We start from the raw sequence: 25,158 nt of genomic DNA, 5'->3' as shown, positions 1-25,158 counted from the left end.
CTGATGGAGAAAATGTGGCTATTTTACTTGTGAGGTGTAGCTAGATCAGATTCAGCAGCTCAGAGGAGATGTTCAGGTGGGTGAGCAGGGCCTGAGCACGCACAAGGGGGGCCAGGGGAAGGCCCTGGTACTCACGAGGGTTGGTGGGTTGGGAATCCATCGGGATCATGAGCTTGGCACGGGTGGCTCTGCGGGCGGCGAGCGAGCGCTCTAAGGTGGACATGCTGCTGCCCACATCTTCTGTCTCAGCAGCTGGGAAAAAAAACAACACAAGAGCTTAGTTGAAAATCTGACAAACGAATGTCTTCACCTCGTTCCCAGCAATGAGATCACTGGATTTTTTTTTAGAATTCTGTTATTTCAGCCAACCGTTAAATATCACCACCTGCAAAGAGCCACGCGGACTATTTGGGCTGCCTTTTTTGAATAAAATTATTGTTTGCATTTTGCTGTCAAAGAATTAAGATACCATTTCTCCTTTTCCAGCCCCTCCATGATTTAATTTCCCTTCGTCTTGGAAATTAACCACATCCACTTCATAAAAAAAAAAAAAAAACCACAACATTTTTCTTGCGACTTCCCTGTTATAAACTTATCTTAAAATTCAAGTATCAAGATCTGAAATAGAGAAGTAGGATACAATAAATCAGGGATGTACAAATCCCGGCAGCCAAGAATTGGTCCTTGAAACACATCGAAAGGATGAAAACGACGTCTGCTGTGACATGCCACCAAGTCCCACGTCCTGACTGCCCGTACTCCAGACCCTGGGACGCGTGGTGGCTCTTCCAGCCTCTGCATCTCGATTTCTCCTATCACAGCAAGATCCAGGCAGAGCTTTTCCTTGCCACGCTTGCTGGAGTCCAGGCAATGATGACACGGAGCAGTGACAGTGCTGTCAGGGCAAACGAGGTGAATATTGTGTCCGTGATCCAGGAGCAGCTAGCACATCTATCTAGATCAGCGAGCTGAGACACGCTGCCTCGTGGGGCATCTCTGCCTACGTCTCATCTAAATCAAAAGCGGCTCAGCGTGCCCCTGTCATTTAGACACTCTGTTTACGTGTTGAAATATGGATGCTCTAATTTAGTCACATTAATACAGGCCACTCGAAGCGTCCAAAGATGCTGGAGAATATACTTGTCAGGAAGAAAATGTGCCGGGAACTGGATGTTCAGAGGAGTAATTTGCGACAAAATAAAAGCTGTATTTCTCACTTCATACCTTGTCTCACATGAGCCTTATATTAATGTTACTTAATGTTCTGTGATTCTCTGATTCCACTTTTGCAATTTTAATAAACCATGGATGAAATCCATTTATTACTGTCATACTGGGAAGCTTAATACCCGCTCCAGCTACTCGTTGCTGATGCTCCCAAGTAAAAACATATTCCATCTAAAAAGAAACAAACACAACAGATCTGCACAAAAAGATTTTTTTTTTTTTTCCCCAAATGACTCTTCTCTAAATTTCAGGACTGAAATGCTGAGTCTGCTCTCGATGGCCGTTTGGGGACCTAATTGCTAGTGAAAAGCCAGGGACTGCATCGCTGAGCTGTGCATTGCACTTTGGGAAGCGACATAAAAGCGTTTATTTACGGTCCAAAGGTGTTTACACGTAAAATATCTCACCCGGCCTTTGTCATTAACGTGCTCGTACACTGTGATGGCTTCCTAGCACGCACTCGATTTTAAGCCTATTGCGATCAATGGCGCTCTCAAATTGATCTTTCTGGGCCCTGGGTCAGGTCTCCCGATCAACAGCAGTGCCTGGCCAGGCAGAGAGAAACTTCTGGGTATGGTTTTCCAGCGTCTGACATAACAAGGCCCTTTACATTAAAAACAATACAAATCATCGTCACTATTGTCTTGATAAACAGAAAGCTATCAGCCCCGAGCAGAATGTCAAAAAAAAAAGATAATTAGATCCATTAAGCAACCTGAAAACTCTTCTTTTTTTTTTTAAATTTTCCTTCCTTTCAAGAATGGGAGCTACGGAAAAGAGAGAGAAACATCAGAAGCATCTGAAAAAGTCACCTTCGTTATTTACAGCCCCAACAGATATTGCAGAATTATTTCGCTCCGTCGCCCACAAGCGATGTGTTCACGAGGAACTCAAGAGAAATATGTTCATGTTTTCCAACTTACCGTGCTTTGCCCTCCACCCCTGCCCCTATGCACCACCTGTCTCTCCCAAGACTTCCTATTTATTACGGTGGAAAAAATGTTATTAGCTGAAGTGAAATCTGTGATGCGGGGTGTGAGCTAAGGTTGACAAACAGGAGGGGGAAACTTCACCGAAACCACTTATTTCTTAGAGAATCTCCTTCCTTGCATCTGGAAGTTCTCTCAGCCTTGCTGCCCCAAGCTCTCCTCCTGGGGATGTTGCTGACCTTCTTCGTGATCGTGTTCTCCCTCTGCTCCATTTTTCATTTCTTTTGCTCCCTCACTTTTTTCCGCTCTGTGTTTCCTAGAATGGTGCCAAAACTGAACTACAGTTGGCTTCCAGTTGAGTTTCAGGATTTAAAAAAAGAAAAAGTGTAGAAATATTAAAAAAAAAAAAAAGGTTTTCTGCAAATATCGTCTATGGTTAGGAAAATTGAAAGAATTTTTCACAGCCTCTATCAGGTTTCTCATTGTTTGACTTCTTACACAAGCATTCTCATCCACTAAAGCGATATCGACTATTTGACACTGGTGGGTTTAAAACCTCAGATACCATTTAAAATACGAGATTCTGGGGATGTTTTCCCACCTATCAGTGGGTTTTAATGCTACGCAATGCTCTGCTTAAAGCAGAGCTGTCGGTCCTGGCAGTCTCCTGAATCTCGCCAAGTTTAGCCCTCTGCTAGAGGCTCCTCATGCAGCACCATAAAATGACTTATAGTGCCAGAAAGGGAGAAAAAAAATGGGAATACGTGGAATGTAAATGCCCCAAATCTAGAAAGCAAGCGAAAATCAATATATTCCTTGTGGGCGCTCCTCACCAGGCTGTGGGGTGCTCTTGCTGCCCAGCTGCGTTTCGGACTGGCTGTGGCTGACGGGGGTGATGTCCTGGCAGCTCTGCATGGGCGAGTCCCTGCCTGCGGGGTCGGAGCCCGTCGGCTTCTCCATGTTCTTCATTTCCATCTCCTCGTGGTGGATCCACAGATCCGGGGGCCTCAGGTCCTTCTGGCTGCCCTTCCTTTTGCTGGCGCTGTGGGTCGCACGTTTCCTGCAGCGAAGAAAAATGAAAACAGGCACGTAAGAACATGCTTCCTCTTTGTAAGACCACAAGGATGGACACTGAGCGATCGGCATCTCCTGGAGAAGCCCTCTAGATGTGTCCTTCAAAGGTGTAGGCGACGTCGAAGTCCCCACGTGGCCACTTGCCAAGTCCCGTGCACGAGGCACCAAGTGCTCACGGACAGCACGTGTCCAGCAGAGGGGTGAAAGAGGGTGAAAAAGAAGGAAAAGCTGGAATTTTCTCCATGGGAAGGGCCTGGGCCTCAGCAGCTAGGCTCCTCAAACATGGAGCACAACGTCTTCTTCACAGCTGTAGAGAAAACCTTATCGTGCTCAGATAACCGCTTCTCCTGCACCAAGCTCCAGGCACTACTGCGAAAGGTGGCGCGGGGGTTATCCCGCCAGAAAAAAAAGCTCGAGGAGCTTTTCAGCTTTATGAAGCTCCGGTTGTTTGAATCAATTTCTATTCTTTGCTCAATTGTCTCAGCCTGATCTGGAAAGCCAAAGGTAGGCGGAACAACTACCTGCATTAAAAAAAATAAATAAAAGGGTTTTGCCTTCAAGACGAGGGCCGAACACGTCCTGCAATGTAAATGAGGCCAAGGACAGTCCTGCCCCATCACCAGGAGCCCCTGGCAATGATATTTTGGCTTCAGCAGGAATATCTCGGTCCTCAACAGCCACCCTGAGGAGCAGACCATGCTCAGGTCCTTGGGAGCAAGGAGATTTTTGTTTACAGCCCTACGAAATCAGACTCTTGGTCTCTGGCCGTAATTACCTTTCGCGCTCAGCCTGTTATTTTCTAATTGCCAAAAGGTAATTATTTAAAATGACAGCGTTGGGCAGAACAAGGAGGGAACGTTGCACTTTGCCCCCATGGGGGAAGGACAGCTCGTTAATACCCGCTTGGACAGGTCCTAGTGGCATCCTGATTAACACCTGCAAGAATAATTACGAGCGCCTTTGTTCGAACCTTAATACACGTCCGTGCTTGAAATTAAAAAGTAAAGTTGTTCTTTCAATGTCACTCAAAAAAAAAAAAAAAGCCCTTAATTTTGGTTCTATATAGAGAAGTGCTTTCTTCACTTCAGGATACAGCCATTTCTTTGTCACTTTCAATTGAACATAATTCATTTCTCCAGGCTGGAGCTAGACAAGGGAAAATTCAGCCCCAAACTAATTTTGTGCACAACAGTAAATAGGGGGTTGTAATGAATGTGTCATTCCAACCATAACTACGAAACTGCTACGGCAATGATATCATTTAAAAATATATGCAATGATCTAGCTCGGCTTGCATTGTTTTTTGTTTTTTTTTCCCTTGCAAATTATTGATGCTCTGACAGCCCACGAGCAGCAAATTGAATCGGAGCCAGGAACGCAGACGAAAAGGTCATCAATAACAAATGAAAATTAATCATCCCCGGGAAGGTTTTGTTTGTGCAATGCAAAAGTTGAGGTTCATCTGAAAATGCATCTACCCCCCCATTCCAGGGGGAGGCAGAAACCTTGCAGTGATGGAAACACCCACATCGGATCCAAACCTCAGCTGCAAACCATCAGAAACCGATGCTTTGGAAGTTTAAGGTTTACAGTGGGATTCACGTTTAGTCCATTACCCATTTCCAAGGAGTCTGGAAGTGGAAACGTGATCTCAGGTGGCAGCGTTCCTGTTGCTGTTCAGTTATTTTACAGCGTGAAATGCGCCCAGCTCGCATAGCATAACGATACACGTTTCTTTCCTAAGGATAAATGTAAAAATAGAGATCGGTTCTGCCCCTAGAATATATACTGGGCTCATGCAATTTTGAATGACGGTAGCAGAACTTAAGCTCTGCTTTCAAAATAAATAAACTCGCTGCAGGGAAAACTCTTTCTAGTTGTCTGTTTCCATAGGCTCCAGCACAACAATGCCTGGGCAGGGGCTTCAGTCGCTGTACAGCTCACTCACACAGCTAACAGTGAAAATATATACATTAAAAAGGACAATTTTTCCAATAATACAGAGTGAGATTGCTCTTCATTTTGTAATTAATGTCAGAGAAAAAAGTTAGGTTTATAACAACTCCGCCTAGCTTAATTTTTAACAGTTTAGGACCTTCCCTATCTGGATATCTCAGAAATAAACTGTTATTTAGAAATAAACTGAGAAATGGATTTAGAAATAAGCTGAAATGAACCGTTCTCGAATCAAAACCAACCTTAACTGTTCTGAACTGTTCCTAAAACAAGCAGCGGGCACGGAGCAGCCCCGAGCAGCCCGAGCTGGCGGCTCGGCAGGGCTCAGGACCGCACCGGGAGCGGTGCGGATGGGGCCAGCCATCAGCAGCAGCAGGGCTGATAACTCCTTAGCATCAGCCCTTTGGATGGGATGTTTGGACCCCTGCAGGCGAACAGCTTTTAGTGTCTGATTCGGGCCAATTACAGGACCGGGTGCTGGGTCGTGCGGTAGGCAGGGTTTCCATCCCCCCGCAGCTACAGACAAATGCATCCAAAGGAAGCCCAGCGAGGCCTTTTCCAATTCACCTCGTTTGCCCTGATATAGCGCTGTAACTGCTCTAAGTCGGCTGTCTTTTGCCTTTCGGGCTGTATTAAAGGGAAGTCAAGTGGTGTAAAAATCCTATTAAAAAAAAAAAGAAAAAGAAAAACAACGCATCAACAGATCGGGAGTACAAACCAGTTCTTTCTCCCCTAAATCTCTCCCACCGTTTTCAAGCGAAACATCATTTCGTTCTGGCCTCTTTATTTCCTGCCAGGCAGCCTGAAAACCTCAGACCGGTCCCTGTCTCTCCCATCACCTGGCTCCATCATCTGTCCCCATTAAGATCCCACCCCGTGCCACTGCTGCGAGCAGGACCCGCGTCCCAGGGGAACAAACCGAGGCTCTTCAGGGGCTGCCAGCTCAATCCCGTTTAACTTCAGGGTGATGACATTTTGTTTAATGTCTTCCCAAGCACGTACTGGCACATCCACGTTAGTTCTATGGGATTCAAATCAGTCTTAGCTTATTTTTTGTCATCTCTTTTTAAGTTGATCCCTGCCCACTATACTAATTGGTTGGGCACTTGTTCAAGACCGCATTTCATGTTTAATTGTTTAAATACGCGCTACCTACAGTCCAGGCTCAGAAGAGACGTCCACCCTCATCTTTTCTCTTGGGCCATAACCTAATGGTACCGGTCCGTGGGCTAATTGTTGTGACGTGTTAGACAAGTTTCCCATCTCAGAAAGCCTTAAAAAATTTCCTGGGAGAAGCAGGTACTGCGGTTTGAGAGCACGTTGCATAAGGCGATATCGTCCTTTAAGATTCAGCCAGGATTCATGAGCTACGACCTGCCCTGCCCAGACCAGGAAGGTATTTGGGGACAGGGTGATGGGCGGCCCCGTTGCCCACCCTCCAAAGAACCCCATCAGCAGACACACGAGCTGGCGAGGATGTAATTATGGTGAAGGGATGGATCTCAGTCCCTGCAGGAGCCCTTATGCACACCTAAATTATTGCACCTGGATCTTCACCCGGCTTTTCCTCCCCTGTTTTTTCCCCGTGTCAAACTGCCGCAGGGTTTCTTTATATTTCATTCTCCCCTTGGTGGCAGAGACAGAAAACACATCCTAAGCCACCTAGGGCAGTTAGCAAGTTGTTCTGTGTAATATGTTTCACTGTGCTTTGTTCAGCCAAGTTTTAATTAACTGCAGAAACACGACTTTCTTCCACCGAAGGCTTACGGGAGATTATTCCATCACCTGCAAGTTTCTGCTCTGGGGAAGCACTGCATTATCCAGCAGGACTTGGCCTTTCCCCTTACGGCAGTCCTTTTGTTCAGCAGCTCGCTGGTGATTTTATAATAAGAACCAGCTGCCAAAAAAAGCTGCTATCGAAACTCTGGGTGTCACAGGATGCAGCTCTCCAGGCAGGTCAGAAACAAATTCACACCAACAAAATCTGTTCTGAAGAAGCTCAGTTTTTTTTTTTTTCCCTGCTGCTCGACATTTAAGATCCATCGTTTCACATTTATCGCGCTATTTTGTCCTCATTTTCCGTTCAGGAATGGCTGGCGTGGGGTCACTTGGGTCAGACCCACCCGCCCGTTCACACCTGGAGATGCTCAGAAGTTACACAGCAAATAAAAATCTACCGGCTTCGTAGTTTTTTTTAATTAATGGAGAGGAATAAATGCCTTCAGATGGAAAGCCTTCCGATATCTTCGGATAAGATAAACACTTCTCTGAACACGCCCATTCCTCCCAGGGGGCTACAAAGGAGGTCCAGGCTGATTAATTCAGACCTGGGCATGTAAGTTTTGACGCTGGACAGATGAACCTCTCTATTTGTTTGTCTCTCTTGCAATTCCCTTCTCCTTTCAAGAAACTCAGGAGAGCTTTAGCCTGGATTCAGCGAACACCACTCATTTCCATTGCCTTCCAATGATGGCCTGATTTTCAGGTGTTAAAATTCACAACAGAAGCCAATTGTAAAATCAGCTCAGCATTCAGCTACCCGAGCCCTCCTAGAAGCAAGGGCCCTTATTTTTCTGCCTCGACGAGAGCTTTCTCAGTTAAAAAGCCGACGCTCAAGGATCCACCTTTACAGAAAGCGCTTCCCCTGGTGACTGTCAACCACCACCAGCTGCCGTCTGCCTGTGCTCCACCAGCTCGAGGCTCATTTTGGCAAATGTGGGAGCCTTCCTGTCCCCCCCCCCCCCCTTCTCTCACAGTGTCACCCTTCTCTAAGCATCCACGCAAATCAAGGTAATAAATTTGGTCTTGCCCTTCACGCAAAAAAATATATCATTCTTGTGGCTGAACTATGCTTACACTTCACTTTCTCATGGCCAATATTTCACAAGAGTAGAATAACGAACCTTTCTGCTGAGTATTTTTCAATAAATTCAATGTGTCAAACCCAGCTCTGTTTCAAATACACTTACTCCTCCTCCAAATTCTCATTAAAAAAAAAACAAACAGCATTGTGCTCTACGCTGCTGCCCTTTTATAGCATTTTAGAAGAATCCTAGATTTTCCCCTTTAATCTTCTATGTTTTTTTTTTATTTTTTTTTCCGAAGTATTTAAGAATTATCTCCAGAAACAGTTGTTGTTGCATTTTCCTGGAAGACTTCTGGCGACAGCCTGTCTGGGGAGGAGAGCATCCTCCCAAAGGTTACCGAGCGAGCAGGACTGTCTGTGGTCCTCAGCCGTGCAGGTGCAGAGCTGCGGAGCCAGAAAGTCTGATAGCATCACCAGGCACAGACACTTTTTTTTTTTTTTTCCTTTAAATCAATGGGATTGATTCTTCCCTGCGTCTGAATTATACTTGGCAATGTAAACAACAGAGAGATGTGCCTGACAGGCTGATTTCTCCAGGCTCACCGCAGCGGGGGTGCTTATTCTTTTACCACGCAACCTGGGGGCAGGGAACGTTCTCCACTCGTGAGTGATCTCCAGCTTTCCCAAGCCCACACCTCCAAAAACTACAAAAGATCCATCCCAAAAACGCACTTTGATCCCCAGCTCCCTCCCTCCTCTGTACGAATGTCATCGCCTGCATCTACTTTGAAGCGTAACGGGCGTCATCGCCCTCTCCTTCTGCCCTGAGATTTGCGAACGTACTTTCTCTGCTGTGCCGAGGAGCGCCTGGTGCAGATGACGGCCACCACCACCACCACCACCACGGTGATGACGCCGACGGTGACGACGATGATGACGAGGAGGTTGCTGTTCTTCTGGGGCGTGACGCTGCCGTGGGGAGGGTGCATCTGCCCGATGGGGGGCTCTGAAAGGACACGGACAACGACGGGCGGTTAGCGGTGGATTCATTCCTCTCCCTCTTTCGGAGTCCCCCGTAAAGCACAACAAGATGCAAAGCCTTTCGGGCGGCACCAATTCATCTCAAAAAGCAGACGGAGGGCGCAGAAGGGTGCCACGAAGAGATGAGATTTACATCTCACTGCATTTCAGTGGTACAGCAAAAAGGAAAATATTTAAAGAGTAATGACTTTGCGCTTCCTGGGTATTAATAACGTGGTGTCGGGAGTCAATAACTTGCAGCTCTTTTTTGCTATTACCAGCTCGTTTTTGCTATTATCAGCTATTATTATTATTATATCTCCTTTGGTTTCAGTGTAGCTGCAAGACTGGGACTGAAGATGCCCCCATTTCTGGCATCGAGCCCCGGTCAAACTGACTTGAAGCACAGCTCCCTTGCTTCTGACAATTTTTCCCCGTTACGTAGGGAATAGGACATTTTATTCTTTTATAATAATTTCAGATTTTTGTGTCTCTACTGATAGGGTCATCTGTTACGGACACCCCCACAGAACAGCGAGGGATGCTTTTGCTCTGCCTGCTAAGGGGGTATTATAGGCACTCTGTAAGACTACAAACTCACAAATCCCCCAAACCCTTTCCACTTAAGCTAAAAGAACCTAAATCTTGACCAGGATCGGTGCAACGGGATGCAAAGAGAAGAGCTGTGCCCCTGCACGTCAAGGATTTCACAAGAAAAGGAACTCGGGAGTTGTCTGATGGCGTCATCCCCACAGCCTCCCACGTACAAACTAAACAATGTGTGTGGGGGGGTTCATTTTGCCTTTAGTACAGCTGAATGAGACAGGCAAAAAAGGCAAATCTTTCCAAATAACAGCTTTAGATAGTGATAGATGTAATTTAATTGTAATATTCTGCCTTCGTTTTCTGCCCTAATGTCCTTTCTTTACTTAACTAATTAAGTTATTGAAATAATTTGCCTTTTCTCATGGCTTTTTTTCAGGCAATTGAATATGACAAGCAGCTGCAAGTGCCATCTTTTTGGCATTACAGTGGCCTAGTACAGAAATCCCAAAGATTTTGCTTTCTTTTTCATTTCCATGCTGAGTAAAAGGCACGGAAAGAATACATCACATAAAATAATACAGAGAATACCAAGAAAAACAACGTTTTCTTTCCCTACCCTTTACTGCAGGTCCTGAAAGTTCTCTTTACGTCTCTAAAGTCACTTTTCCTATAATCATGATGAAGTATTTTATATTTTATATATATTAGGAAGAGCAGGAGCTAAGCCCCAACACCTAACGGTGGTATACTGGCTGCAGCAAACTAGGACAGGAGAAGGTAAGGAAACTTAGCATTCCTTCCTTGTCTTGGCTGAGGAAAATAATCAGTCTGAGTTAATCAGCTATGTGCCTTGTAATTATTTTGTATCTGGAACCTCACTCGGTACCGCATTTCAGGGAATCGTGCCTGTTGTTTCATTCAATAACGGGAGGTGACAAGGCTTTGTTAGGTACTGCAGGTGGGCTCAGGAATATAAAGTCATTCATTTTGCATCTACACCCCAGCTGGCAATGATTAGGTCCAGTTAATTTGCGTTAATCTACAGGGTTGAGCCTTGTTTCTTCCTATTTTAGGGCAGAACTAATTAATAAAGAAATGCTATTTTCCAGAAAGACGAAATGGAAATGCAAGAAAATAAAATACACTTCACAATTTTTTTGGGAGCTGTTAAATTTTAGAGGCATGAATCTAAAACACCTCTTGTGACAGGACTGGGGTATCTGGGGACAGGCCTTTGGGAACACTGCTTCAGCCAGAAAGCTGACAGGTAGTGTGGGGATCTATTTTAAGACAGCCAAGAGAGAATATATGGTGTCCCGACCTTATTTTTTGTTAACATTTCTGATTAAAACTACATCTGGGGTCCATCCTGGCAGGTGGTGGGCGCACTGGGGAGCCTCCAAAGCAGGAGAGAGGGGAGCAAGAGGGAAATAACAAAAAGAAAACCAGAAGGTTATCACCGAAACCCCACTTAATTGTGGGGTGTCATCGGAGGGAGCCTGCATTTACCGTTCAGGCTGCTTCTGTCAATCAGGTTGGTGTCCACCGACCAGTAGGAGCCATCGCCGTGACGACCTGTTGATGGAAAAAACGATGGAAATGTAACTCCACAACTGTTTCACTGTTTCTGTTTCTCAAAATTGCCTATTTTCTACCTCCTAAGATTAAAAAAAAAAAAAAAAAGGGAATATTATTATTATTCTAAAAATGTTTTGGCTGCTGAGGGAATAGTTGCACTCCAAATTAATGCAGTAAAATTTGAGGTGTTCGTCTTTTCACCTGCTTAGTTTAGTCCCATTTATCAGCTTTGGGTGAAATAGCCACGATGGTTCTGCCAAGAGCAGCATCTCTGCTTCCTTGCATCTGAGAGAAGAATCGCAGAGGGTGGTAAAGTCCTACCAAGCTCCTCTTTGGCCCTACCAGTATGGGAGCGAGGAGACAAAGCCCATGGCAGAAGGTAAAGAGCTCTGGCTTGGGGTAAAAAATGCTCTTTTGGTGGAGACCAAGCTTATGATTATGCAACATGCTCTTGGGATGGGCAAGCTGCACTACAGCAAAGCACAAACGTGGCCATTTCATCTCCCCAAAGCTTTTTTGTTTGTTTGTTTCTTTTAAATTAAAATAGCCTGAGCACTCCCAGGTGGCGTGGTGTGATGTGAGCAACGCTCTGCTGGGCCAGTGGCTCAGGGAGAAGAGATCTTCTGGGATGGGCAGAGGCTGCTGGATCCGATGCCATAACACCCCTGGGCATTGCCATGCCCCAGGGCAGCCAAACAGCGCCTGCGGTGGGCTTTGGGTGGAGAAGGGACAACGGAAACATCTGGAAAACTCAATGTAGAGCAGGGGATTACTCCCGGTAACTTCTCCTTCCAACGACCACCGTCTCCATCCGATCCCTTGGCAGATTCGGCCAAAAAAACCCCCCCATTTTCTCCCTTTCCTGCAGTTGTTTGTTGCTGCTGCGCACCGTTAAACAACTGTCATATTCCTCTCCAGAGGTACTCGTGTTTCTGTGGGCTGTGAAGGAATTGATGTGCATAACTTTGTCTACCAATTTGGCAAGTATTTTGTGACGAATGGCCCTAAATAAATGTAAGATGATTATCATCAGAAGAGACTTCAGTGTAATCATCTTTTCAATCAGCGTAATTGCACAGCTACAACAACTTGATCCCGAGAAAACAAGGTTGCAAAATGTTTAGCTGTAAAAGCAGGCAAAATAGAGATAAATGTAAGATATATAGTAATTCTGTTTACCACAATGACACTCTACAGCAGTCATATTCACGGTACTACACTGCTACCGGTGAACACGTTGTGACACCGGGGTTATATTGTGCTTAGGAGCCTGGGTATCTCAATGGGAGACTGCTACACATTGCTATTTTTGATATTTAGCCCACACTGACAGATCTTAGAGGGAGCTTAACACATTCAAAAATTCAATCTGGATATTGGGAACTTAAAAAAAACTAACCTGCATGCCTGACTCCAAGTTCAGTACTTTTTGAATTAGCAGAAGAGCACTTTTCAAGGCATTATATGTGACATTTTTATTGTATAAATATTTGCGTAAACAGCTGCCCATTTCAGTTTTCCTGGTTCTTCTGAAATGAAGGACTACGTTCCTGAGGAAAAGCAGCACTCGGTGTGATGGGTGTCCTGGGCAGCTCAGATGGATGCACCCTGGCCCGAAGACCCTGCCTTGGGAAGTGACCAGCAATGGAAATCCAACAACGTAGCAACTAGGCTACATTGAGCATATCCAGGGGGTTTTGGGGCTAGAAACGTTTCCAAAACTATTTAAAGATTGAATTTAGGTTCATTCAGCTTTGTTCTGCTATTAAGACATTATTTGGAATAACGTGCTTTGGAATAATGTGCCCTGTGCTTAGCGTTGCCGTCGCTCTCCACCTCCTTCCTATGGCACCAATGGGCTTCCCATCTTATGGAAGACAATTACAAAACTCCCGTTCCACTGAATTCAGATGTAAACCCTCCATGCCAACCAGAAAGACACTTACAAGGTGGGCATAACTCAACAGGTATGTCTAGATCTCTCTTTTTATTTTTTCGGTCAGACCATGGACTACCTCTTTGACTTCCACCAGTTTCCAGCGGAGCTTTTTTCCTTCGTGTTATTCCAGCTTTTGGAACAAACCATTGTAACACCTTGACTAATGAGCTTCTTTTTCCAGAACTGCCTTTTTCCTGGAGGTTAAACAATCTTCAAACTTGCTTTTCCTACTTTTTTAAAATGAGTTTTAGCATGCTTTCTGAGGTACCAAAACCTAAATCCGTACGATCCTACATATTCTTCCTCATCTCTCACTCCTCCATTTCACTTCTGTCTTTCACGTTTCAATGACCCGTTTTTTTTCTTTTCTTTTTTTTTTTTTTCTGAAAAAGCAAGTCCCTTTTCCATGACCATTATATTCAATAACCATTTCAACTTGATCTTGTCAAGGCAAAAAAAAAAAATCAAGATGTCTGTGACCACAACAGATCTTCATCCTCTCAGGTCTCCAGCACCTGGAAATGGGCCAGAAATCCTTTTGGGATAATAGTGTAAATCTCTTGCCTTTTTTTTCATGCTTTACTTCAGCAACTTCTTTACTTGTTTATTTACATATTCAGGTACACCCAGGTAGCATAGACAGCTTGGTAGACATTGAGAGAATGGGGCAGTGCTGCTCTTTTCTCGAAAAATGCTTGCTGCAAGCCAACTACTTGGGCTGGAGAGCTGGATGGGGAACGATGCACTATCACTGCTCTTGCATTTTGCCTTAAACAGTCCAAAACTACTGAGAAAATAAGCCGAGCAATGTTCTCCTATGAGAAAGCAGAGACTAACTGATGTTTCCTGCCTCCCCAGGTATCCCTCCCTTTTATCCTTGAAGAATTTATTCCTGAAGAGGGACATCAGGCCAGCCTGGGACGTGCAATGCTGCGTGGGCATTGGAAAAAACTGTTTCTGAAGGCACCTGTCTCCCCCTGTTGACCACGCTATGTGGCAGACCTCGAGACATTCAGCTTTGACCACTGAAGTTCTGCATCCATCATCATTTAAACAAGTCAGAGCACGAGAATTTGTGTCTTCTTGTCTTCCCATCCACAGCCAGCACCAGGTAATGAAGGAGACAACACACTGTGCTAGTGAGAGCTGAAGAGCTCAGAGAAGGCAGAAATATTCTTAAGTTTGCTTTTCAGTATGTATGTGTAAGCTGGCAGACTTCTGGGAAGGACCCTGGGGTTTGGGCAGAAACGCACGATTAGATGAACAGATACCACATTTCCTCTTGACTTTCTAGTTCTGCTTTTTCAAGGTGCCTCCTGAGGTAGCTGTCTCAGCGACGTCTCAGCATAGCAGGAAACGCAACCATTATGCAGGAATAACCCTTCTTATAATTTCAAGCGTGTCTTCTGAGATCCCTCCTTGCAGATGCTTTCCATGTTTTTGACCTTAAGAAAGTTTTTGAGTTTTTTTTTTCTTTCCTCAGAAGAGGTTCTTCTGATAAATGGGATACTTTTTATTGCTTCTCCTACTAGCAAAGAGCATTACAGACTACTGCATTATTTGTTTAGGAAGCAGCTCTTTGAAAAAGATCTGAATAGCTCATCCTTTCACTGATGCTACTCCTAGAGTTTGCAAAATAGCTTCAGAACCGAAAGCCCGAGGCCGTCAAAGGAAATAAAGAGGCAAACCGAACACCTTCTGCTGTCACTGCATGGACAACGCGGCTTTTTTGGGGCTGATAGCAGGCTATAGATGTACTGGCAGCTGTTTTCACACAGGAAGACACATGAAAAATGCACGTTACAGCTTCCAGCCCACCACCACCGAGCACAGGAAGGTTTTGAGCAGGTGAAGAGCAACACGCCTGCCCAAGTCCAGCACAGTGAAGACTGAACTGCAGACAGCCAAAATCCACACTTGACGGGACTGCGCTTCAAACTGCCTTGCTCTGAGAGCTGAAACCATTAGTGTGCTGTTTATTCATGAGATGAAGAGCACCGAGGTGTAAAACCGCAGGTGTGCCACCACATAGATGGCCTTCGGTCCCTCTTCGGGAGAGGCAAAATCCCCTGAAGACCCAGCACCACCTGGGAACCCTGCAATGGGCCTCCAGGCCTGGTGCAGGACAATGCAGGCCACCATTTTCCTTGGGATTCGGAAGCACAGATGTAGGTTTGTAGATTTCCTTGGGATTTGGAAACACAACTGCCTTGCATGATCTTCTCCGTGGACTTTTTGTGGAGCCTGGTATGGCCACGGGCCCTGTTCCGGGCATGGGGAGCAGGAGACCTCCCGCAGGCCTCACCATGGCAGTAAATGCTGAAGTTCAATCTTAAATCTCCAGTTTATGGTCTATAAAGAGGAATGTCACATATAAAAAAACTTATTCTATACATACCTTCCATTCCATACACAATTTATCTGTATAGTTTATAATGGTCCATTTCACGGAAAATAGTTTTTTGGAAACCAATAGAACTATCAAAATGTACTGAAATTTCCTAAGATAATGAAAAATATTTGTTCAAAATTGGGTATGTTTCCTTTTATCAAAATTTCCAGGGGATGCTCTAAAATGGCTGTAATCCAAAGGCAGAGATCAGCTTTTTCTTCTTTCACAGATCTAATTCCGATGGCCACACATTACTGTTTACAAGTCCTATACTGACAAACTGTGGACTAAATTTAATATTGGTTTATCAAATGAAAACTGGGGCAAGATAAAACAGAGTGAATTAATCTCTTCTTCATCCAGTTTGCCTCTAAATTCCAGATCAAAATCATAAACAGAGTTTTTTAGACTTCAGGAAGCCTCAACAAGAGCTCCTAAGAAAGCAGCTGGCCTTCTCCTACATACATAAAATTTGTGACAAAAAAATCTCTCTTGAGCATCTGAAACTGTAATTTCATGCTTATTTTCATATTACGACTTCTGCTGCCTTTACGATGGCCAAAAACTGTTGAAGTTCTCCTCAGATTGTGCTCTCCGCCCCATCTCTTTTACCTCACGCAGGCCCCTCGAGGCTGCACTGCCTCGTGCCCCAAAACCCCGGGGTCTTTGCCCAAAGCTCCCTCACGTGCCCCACAGCCTCCAACTCTGCTTTGCTTCCTCAGAAGTGCCTTTTGCTTCCTGAACTTCACAGCCACGTGCCGGCGTCGGAGATGGATGACCTACCAGAGTTAATTCGTGTCACTCAATAAGAATTGCATTTGTGGCAGAGACAGCCCCCAAGGGCCTTGTCCAAAGCACGGAGCAATTTAAAAGGCTATCACTGACTTCAGTGAGCGTCGCTTCAGACCCTGGATGATTAAAGAATTAGCTTTGATTATTTCTGAGGCAAACGAGCTTTTAGGAAATTTGACTTTATCTCGCTGCTCGCAGTACGGTTACAGTGAGACCTGGCCCCGGTGACTTGTCTTTAATAGAGTTGCCTGCAGATCGAGTGAGGACCTCAGACCTTCCCTTATTAGAATTCACCACGGACGTCACGTAAAAGTGGAAACTGAATTTAGATATCAACGAGCCTAGGAAACAAACCACAAAAGGCCGAGAATTTCTTCTTATATACTACAGCCTTAAAGAACTAAAATGCGGTGTATTTCCCCTACCCAGACAAAAGGCAGTATTTATGTACAGGTAGTACCAAGAGGGACCGACCATGTTTACCTCACGTTGTGCATGCTTGCTGTCAGCTGAAGACCCAGCAAGAAGGTTTCATTTTGGTAACTTACGTGGCCAGGAGGCGGCTTTGCTGCAGGGAGAGGGCAGGGTGACGGGAGGTGGATGGGGTCGAGCACCCAAGGCGCAGTTTCTATCCTCTGAATTTCGCTCCCTGCTAATCCTACTGCTTTCCCAATTATTGAAAGCCATTGTAGCTTTCATACTTACAGGTATCTATATGAGCAATATCTATAAGCAGCACAATAACAGCTATTTTGCTATTGTCATCGACCACGAGCTATCCAGCATGCATTTAGTAACCACCCTACACGCTGAACGCTGTGTATCATTTTGTATCTCCAAATGATTTTTAAAAAATGCAGAAATAGGTCTTAACATTACTTCATCTAGCCACCGTGACACCATGTAATTTATTATTTTCAAGTGAATAACAAATCATAGTTATATTTTAAGCATGATACATGCTGAGACTGTGAGCAGCTGGCTGGGAGAGGAAGAGCTCCCCCCAAATGTTTAAAGCAATGAACTGGAGCTTCTGCAGGCTGCACCCTTCTGCAGGCTGCGAAACCCTCGCAAGGGTCACAGCTTCCCCAGAGGAGCAGGATGCACAAAAGGAAAATGGCCCAGAACTCTTTCTCTGCAGTCATTCAAAGGAATATGTGCTCACTTGCCATATGCAGAGTTAACCTGTCATGCTTATTCACTTCTCCCCATTAATTACACCACAGCACAAGAAGGGAGAGGCAGGTGTCTCTGCAGAGGATCTGATTTTGTTAATCCCCGTGGTGGAGGTAAGATCACACTCCTACGGAACAGAAAAATGCTTTGCCACATTTTCTGTATTTTTTCTACCCACAAGTAGAACACTGAGCATCCGAAAACCTCCGACTTCTCCGCAGCATTACAGGGAATGAAGCGAGCAGAAAGCCAGGAGCAAGGCACTGCTTTTACCGACACCAGTTTCCCGGGCACAAGATTTGGGGCAAGTTTAGAGAAATAATGGAAGATGTATATAAGAGTGGTTGTGCTACAATAGCTACAAAAAGCTACGGTGCTGTGACAGCGAGGGCAGAGCCAGGAGCTCAGAGGCTGCCTGCCAGAGGCTCTTTTTTGAGGCTTTGCCTCTCGAAATCCCAACCAGCTGCGATTGGAGATGCTCCATGTGTTGTGCCACAAGGTCATTAAATAGCACTCATGCAGCAGTACAGATATGATGAAAGAGGGAAGAACTAAAACAAACACAACAAACTCTATTTTCCACCTAGCCTTCCTTTTTTCCCCCATTTTTTTAAAAAAATGAACTTGACGCTCTTTCAATCCTGCTTTACCAGGTGATACTTTGTGCTGAAGCCTCTCCTACATTTTCTGAACCTGCCTGAATACATTTTAAATGCAAATTCGAGAAAAATATATTGATAATTTACTTTCAGGCTTCTTTGCAACCTAACACATTTACCTTTTAAAAGCAGTTTTTATCTATTCAAACCTGACATTTTCAATTTGTGTGTGCTGTGGTGCAGTAAATCATACCGAGCAAAACCAGCTTTTAATTTTATAATTTAGATACTTCTTTCTGCCTTTATGGAGAAGATTATGTGCTGAAATTAGACATTGAATTTCCCAAACTGGCTGAGAGTGGGTCTCACCTACGGGGATGTGCTGCCTTGGTGTACTGCAGGTGGTACCTGGTACACGGTGAAACCCTCGTGAAGGAACAGGGTAACTCCCATGGGTGTTCCAGGTTGAAGCCCTAAATAATGCTCTCGTTTCCAGCAGGAATTTCCATGTTGCAAGTTAACTCAGTTCACTAAATCAGGGTATGATGGCAGCTGGTAAGTAAAGCCAGGGATTTGAGGCTGACCTCTCACTTTGACACGAGCGTGAAGTGAGAGTCCAAACCACACACACCTCCCAGCACCACCTCTGAGCTCTCCCAAAGTCTCCGTGACCGTTTCCTTGGGCAGATGTCACAGAAATGTATGATGTTCCGGGTATAATTGAAATAAATACTTGAGAATAAATAGGTCCAGAGTAAAAAAAAAAGGAAAATATCCTAGCAACACACTTTCCAAGTACTGAAAAGGAGATAAGAGCAGAGGAGCTGTGACTAATCAGACATATTCATATTTGGAAAACATAATGATAATGCCTTGAAAAGTTGACTAAACTTTGCTATTATTAAACGAGAGCTGCTGTTTTGAGGGAAAAGATGATTTATGATTTCTCACCATGAGGCTTCTGAACTTTAATCTATAACCCACGAAAGGGTGCAAGAAGAGCCGGGGAATTACACTGAGCTTAATTATATTTAACGTGAATTATTCAGAAGTGCAGCAGAGAGACTAAAAATTTATTTTATACAAAGCAGCTTGACATTTTAATTGGTCCTTCAGAAAAGAGACAAAACAATTTCCTCTCCCGAAAATTTACATCTTCCCCATCAAAGCAGCAGCCTCAGCCGAGCAGAACTTCATTAACAAGATTAATTAGCGCGCCGGCGCCTGCCTCATCAGGTGTGCAGCCCAGGTGAAAGGCGGCGGCGCGGCGGGGATGCCGGGAATGAAGGCGACAGATTGAGGGCACCGTACCTTGGTCATTGGCCATTTTGTCGGGGTGCTCAACTGCAAGAAAGAGACAACGTCGTTAGAGCCGGGCCGCGGGCGAAGGGAAGCCCCAGAGCAAAGCATCCCCAGGCAGGCAGCGCAGGGGGGAAGGAGGTTTTTTAGCCTTCCCTTTTCTCAAAGAGCCCCTGAAGAACTAAAGAGGACAAACACAGGTCGCACCGTGCTTTCCGTCAAATATTTGCACAAAGTTTTTCCAAAGGTGAAAAGTTGCCCACGGTATTTTTTCGTTCTCTCGTTCTTTGATATGCCACTATGATCTGGGAAGTTTAATTAAGCAAGAAGGGAAAGAGAGAGAGAGGCAGAGAAGAGAAACTCCGGTTCTTTGAATAATTACGGTCAAATCACCTGCAAGCTGAACGCTCAGCTTGACGCATATTATCATTGTTTCAGCTTTTTACAAAAGACTTTAGAAGTATTTACATGTTTTTGCATAATAACCATAAAAGATAGCGTGATCTGAAGTGTACTCGACAAGACTTCAAATTTCAATAGATACATTAAAAGCCTTCCTTTTTCAACTTCTCTTGGATACATAAAGAGCCACCGTCATAGAGCATTAACCGGTCCTCTGCTTAATGAATATGCAAGAATATCAAATGCAGGAAATTGGGGGAAAAAAATGTGATTTGGCGCATGAATCTGGAAGTTTGATCACGACCACCTGCAGGTGGAGGGCATGCTGAACCCCTCACTGCTAAAAATCTCTACGAAACCTCTGCTAGATCGTGGCGTTGTGCTAGGGAACAGTGAGGGTGCTGAGCTAGCAGCAGCTTACATCCAACCTGTCCTCCAGACGGCCACATCTATATTCTCCATGCCTGTGGAAGGGGGAAGAGCTCCTTCAATGACCCCCAAACCCGTTAGAGGGCACTGCAGGGCTGGGAATGCTGCCCCACAGGCCCACGGGCAGCCCCTGAGGTTTTGGGGCTCCGGCACAAATGGTACAGCGGCAGGGCTTAACCTGGTGCCTTGCAGAAGGCCCATGAATCAAATTTTCCTTCCTGATCATAGCACGAAGGGAACATTTGAGAGTGTGAAGCTCAGGCTGTGACCTCCTTCTCCCTCTCTCCCCCTTTCCATTTGTCCCTTTACATCCGACCGAGGTTTTTATTTAGCCTTGAAGCCACCGGTGCATTAACGGGCAACTTGGCCAGTGTACATGGACCGGAGGAACGCTGCGTGTGATTCCGATAAGCAGAATGCTGTTTCATTCTCTTTAATTAAAGGAGCTCAGCCTGTTTGTAAATGCTGGCCGAAATCCAGAAGAGGTGCAGCTCAGCAGAAGAAAGCACACGTACATTCAGCAAGTGCGGCTCTAAGATTTCCTGGTTTCTGCAACAGATGAGAACCATCACTGACAAATTATTTGAAAGACTAAAGAAATCCTCCCTCCGCTGCCTGTCACGGGTTCATTCATTCACCCTGCAGCTATCACATTTCATCGGGCAGTTGCAAAGAAATTTCGGGTTGTATTTACTTATTTCTACTTAGTGAATTTCTGAAAATGATTCATTTATACACCACCAAATAATGTAACATTGAGACAGTCTCTGTTCTCTGCCACAGACACATACATGTGTGTATGTGTGTATAATATTTAGTGAAATTATCGAGGTATTTTCTCGGTAAGGGGTAAGAAAAACCCTAGTAATGACTTCAAGTTTTGGGCCAAGTCATCTAGTGAGAAAGATGTGGGATGTTTAATCACATTTTATCCATCTTGCAGGCTCCTTATAATGTTTGCATCAGACTCTTCATGCATGCAGTGATAAATTCAGCCAGCCAGAGCATAAAAAAGCAGATCCTCGAGTGGTGTAAACTGTCACGGATTGATTGAAGCTCACAGTGTAACGGCAATTTACATAAGCTAAGGATTTGCCATTTGCCTGTATATTATCATCAGTGGAGCTGAGGTGGAAGAACATAAACTCACTGCTCCATGGGAGCGTTATTTACTACTAAACATACCTATTTCTCACAGACCACTACATTTTCATTAGTAAAGGAAAGTCACCACAAATACTTACATGGCAATTATAACACAAGTAATGGCTTGGTTCCCTTGGAGGAACTTTATGGGTTATAATATACGAAATCAGACAGTAGGTGACTTAGTGGATCTTTGATGCTTTTTTTCCTTCTTCATGGCTTGAAACTTTCCCTGATCAGGACATATATTTGTCATCAGAGCATACATTACCGTATGTTGCCTACATCTCTTCCGTTAATAATCATTAAGGGCAGGAAACCAACATTTTTGCATAATTCAGAACGCACTCAAGACTTCAGAAAGTCTTTTCACCTCAAGTGCAGAGATATATTTGTCAAAAAACCAGTTGAATATTATTGAACATGACATTTTTAGGGTGGTTACCATTAAATATTCATGGCAGGGCATTAGACATAGTCCTTGTAGGCAATTACAAGATGTAACAAATGTATAAATTCATCTTTTTGGTATCTGTTGATGCTGTCTGATCCAGAATTCATTTCCCAAATGAGTTTTATGGTACTTTGTGTAAACATTACAAAGTAGGGGGTATCTAGTACATTAATCTTTCAGTTTACTTAGATATCCGAGTCTCTATATCTTTTGATATCTCATTAGTCTGTGGTTATTATATTTTGATGCCTCGACTCAGTCCAACAGCCTTCTGCTTGGCACAAACTGTGAGCATGAAATTAAGTTGGCACCATCCGCTTGATGGAGATGAAGCACCCACAAAGTGCTATCTCTTCCCATTTCATGGTAGTGGGGAATGAATAATCACGATCTTACCCGTAATTCATTCAAAAGGAAACACGACTTGGACAAGCAAGTCCTGCAAACCTGGGCTGGCTGCGATAAGCTCCGAACAAATTGGCACAATTTTTCATTTATTTTTTCTGACTTGCGCTAATTCATGAAAACTGTTGTATGAGCCTTTTCACTCCCAGCCTGAATGGTCGGTAACACGCTTCTTAGACACTGATAGCAGCAAAGCAGAAAGGGCAAGCTCTCTGCCAGGGCTGCCGAGGACACTGCCTCATTCATCGAAATCCCTCCTTAATGGGAAGTGCCAGGCACTCGCTGGACATGGAGGTTCCCCTCCTTCCGTCAGAGGCGGCAGGAAAAGGCACTTTGCTATTCACATAAAGGGTTTGCTGAAAGATGAACTCGAATATGAGCTCTTGCCCAACAAAAAAATAAAAATAAAAGGAGCGATGGAGGGATTGCACGTCACCCCTTTTGTTCGGTCATTTCACTTAGCTTTTATACAGCCCACGTTAAATTAAGTCAATTAAAACCGATTAAAAAGAGGCTTGAATGTGAATGCTAATTCCCAGGCTTTTGTACACAGCTTTCATTCCGAATTTCCCTCCGACCCTGACTTTGCAGGTCCAGCCTAAATCCACTTTCTATTCCTGTCTGCCAAGATGTCATTTTTATGTACAAACCCCTGGATTTCCTCCAGCAGATAGAGCACTGAAGTGCTCTCTCATATGCCACGCTGCTTTCCTGGAACAGGTTTGCTGTTTATGTCATCCGACTTTTTCATTAATTATACCTCTTTTCAGAAGTAATTTCATACCTTTGTGCAAATCAGTGAGTGACAGTTAAAATAGAAGGAGCAGAGCTGCTGCAAACATCCTGCTTCCCCCTCACAGCAATATTGCTTACACCTTCATATCGAGTCATTTCTGGGTAGATGATGTCAGGCCTTCACAGCTAGGCAGCAGGGAGGACAGAAGAGGAATATCTCACTGTGCTAATTGGAAGTTGAGCTGGGTACGAGTCCTTTGCTCTCATAAACCAGCGGCCTGGTTAAAACATGCACCAGCCAAAAAACAGGTGCCCCTGGTTTGCCTGCTTTACCTTGCCGGTCACTAATGGGGAGAGATCCGGCTGTAATTTGTCTGTCGTTAATAGCAGGTGCTGAAAAATATCTGGAACAATTTTCCCCACGCAAAGTCAGATTGCATCTCAGTTTGCCGAGATTTTTTAATTATAATTGTGTGTGCCTGCTCTGTTGTTATGAGTGAGTCACTGCCAGCTCCTACAGTCACCTGAGGATCCCAAAAGAAAAGGTACGTCCCTGGAGAAATCCAGGCACATCCAATTAGCTTTACCATTGATGGCAGGAAGTTAGGTGGTGTCAGAGTGCTCTCCCCAAGTTGATTGAATTTAAAACTACAGTTACTGACTCATTATGTGGTTTACTCTTGTCAACTACCATACGTAGCATTTTGCTTTCATCTCTCAATAACAGTTTCAAGGAGTAGGATTTCTTCTGGCTGCCATGGAACTAATTGCAAAGCTCCCACGGAGCCATAAGAAAACTGGAGCCATCATTAATATCAGGATGACATAGATTCAAACCTTTCAGCGTCCGGAAGAAAACAGGATCAGAGAGAGGCCCCACTCCCTTGGCGTTGCGGGCTTGGATTCGGAAGTAGTAGACGGTGTCCAGGCTGAGATCCATGATCTGGTGGGTGAGCCGGTCACCGCTGATGGACTCCATAACCCAGTCGTCAATGGGAGCGTTCTTGTCCAGGGTATAGAAGAGGATGTACGCTGAAAAAACACGGTCTCATGGTTAGTGCTTCAAGCAACGTGCTCCCTATGCAACATACGTATAAAATTTAGATTGATTAAAAACTATTATTTTCTTTTTAAAAGCAGCAACGGTAGGTGTCTGATCAAAATAGCTTCAAAGAAGGCTATGACAATTAATTCGTATTTGTCTATTTTTATGCCAAAACAACAATTACAATACTCGCTGCAAGAGATACAGGTTTAACAAATATAAAAGTAGGTAGCACACACTAAACGGTTCTGTTATGAGTACATTTCTCAAATTCAGGTGCACCATTCAGTCTGATAAATGCCATAAACCATACAATGTAAGTCTTCAGGGTTTCAGTGCTGAAATAAAATAAAATGGCTTTAATGATGCACATCAAACACTGGGTGCTCATGGGAAGCCATGTAATATTTCTTGGCAAATCTATGGGAAGTATTTTTGGGAAAAGAATGAAGAACTCAAACTCAGAATTCGGGTAACCGGGGCATTGCAATTACTACTTACAATTGAATAAAACTTAAAAGTTTTAGGATTTAGGGAGTAGAAACAGCAGTGTTAGGAAACAATGAAAGTTTGTAGGAAGAACCTTCTTGGCAGATGAAATTCTGGAGAGAAAAAAGAGCCTGTAAATAAGGCTGAGAGGTAAAGCATGTCCTATGTGATAACCCAGCCTCAGCCGGGTGACCTGCAACACCAGGCTCTGCCTATCCTTGAAAATATCTTTGTTTTCTTTCTTTTTTCCTTTTTTCCCCCCCTCCTTTGTCTGTGGCACTCTAGTAGCATGCAAAGAGGTACGATCTGAGTTTGGTCTTATGTGCCAGCACCACAGGAGCGAGCTTCTGGAGTGCAGAGAGCCCAGGTGAATCTTCTGGACTTCATTTTGGTGCTTGGATCCAAAGTTACTAAAAAATAGGTGTAAAGTTTATCATCGCTACTCCTCTATTTTATTTATTTATTTTTTTCTGAAACAAAGATGCTTTTCAAAGCTCTCATTCCACAGGAGTGGTTATGCTGGTCAGGGACAAATGGTACTAGGATGGAAATGATAATATTTTGTGTATTTTTTTTTTCTTTTTTTCTTTGCTTGTTTACATCGTGGGATATTATTTACAGACTTGTAGTTTGTTACAAAGCAGCTTCACTGATCATGGCATTTGGTTTAATACATACCAAGATATAATAGCCAAGTTTCTCAAATTAACACAATAATAC

The 25,158-nt window shown here is 44.2% G+C and overlaps 1 protein-coding gene across 13 annotated transcripts in view; it reads right to left on the bottom strand.

Annotated features, from left to right (window-relative positions):
- The window catches only part of LOC310890199 (netrin receptor DCC-like), a 418,983-nt gene that overhangs the window by 23,083 nt on the left and 370,742 nt on the right, over positions 1 to 25,158 (bottom strand). For all 13 annotated transcript variants that reach the window (XM_083818911.1, XM_083818905.1, XM_083818910.1 and 10 more), the window contains 6 exons: positions 23,742 to 23,936; positions 19,346 to 19,378; positions 11,068 to 11,133; positions 8,836 to 8,998; positions 2,990 to 3,216; positions 136 to 252 (listed from right to left, as the gene is read on the bottom strand). In XM_083818911.1, the coding sequence (XP_083675037.1) occupies positions 136 to 252; positions 2,990 to 3,216; positions 8,836 to 8,998; positions 11,068 to 11,133; positions 19,346 to 19,378; positions 23,742 to 23,936 (801 nt within the window). The remainder of the gene's footprint in view (positions 1 to 135; positions 253 to 2,989; positions 3,217 to 8,835; positions 8,999 to 11,067; positions 11,134 to 19,345; positions 19,379 to 23,741; positions 23,937 to 25,158) is intronic.

The sequence above is a fragment of the Anser anser genome (assembly GCF_964211835.1).
Source record: "Anser anser genome assembly, chromosome: Z".
In the NCBI taxonomy this organism is placed as follows: Eukaryota; Metazoa; Chordata; class Aves; order Anseriformes; family Anatidae; genus Anser; species Anser anser.
The sequence above is the reverse complement of the archived record's forward strand: the minus strand, read 5'-3'. Positions and strand labels throughout refer to the sequence as shown.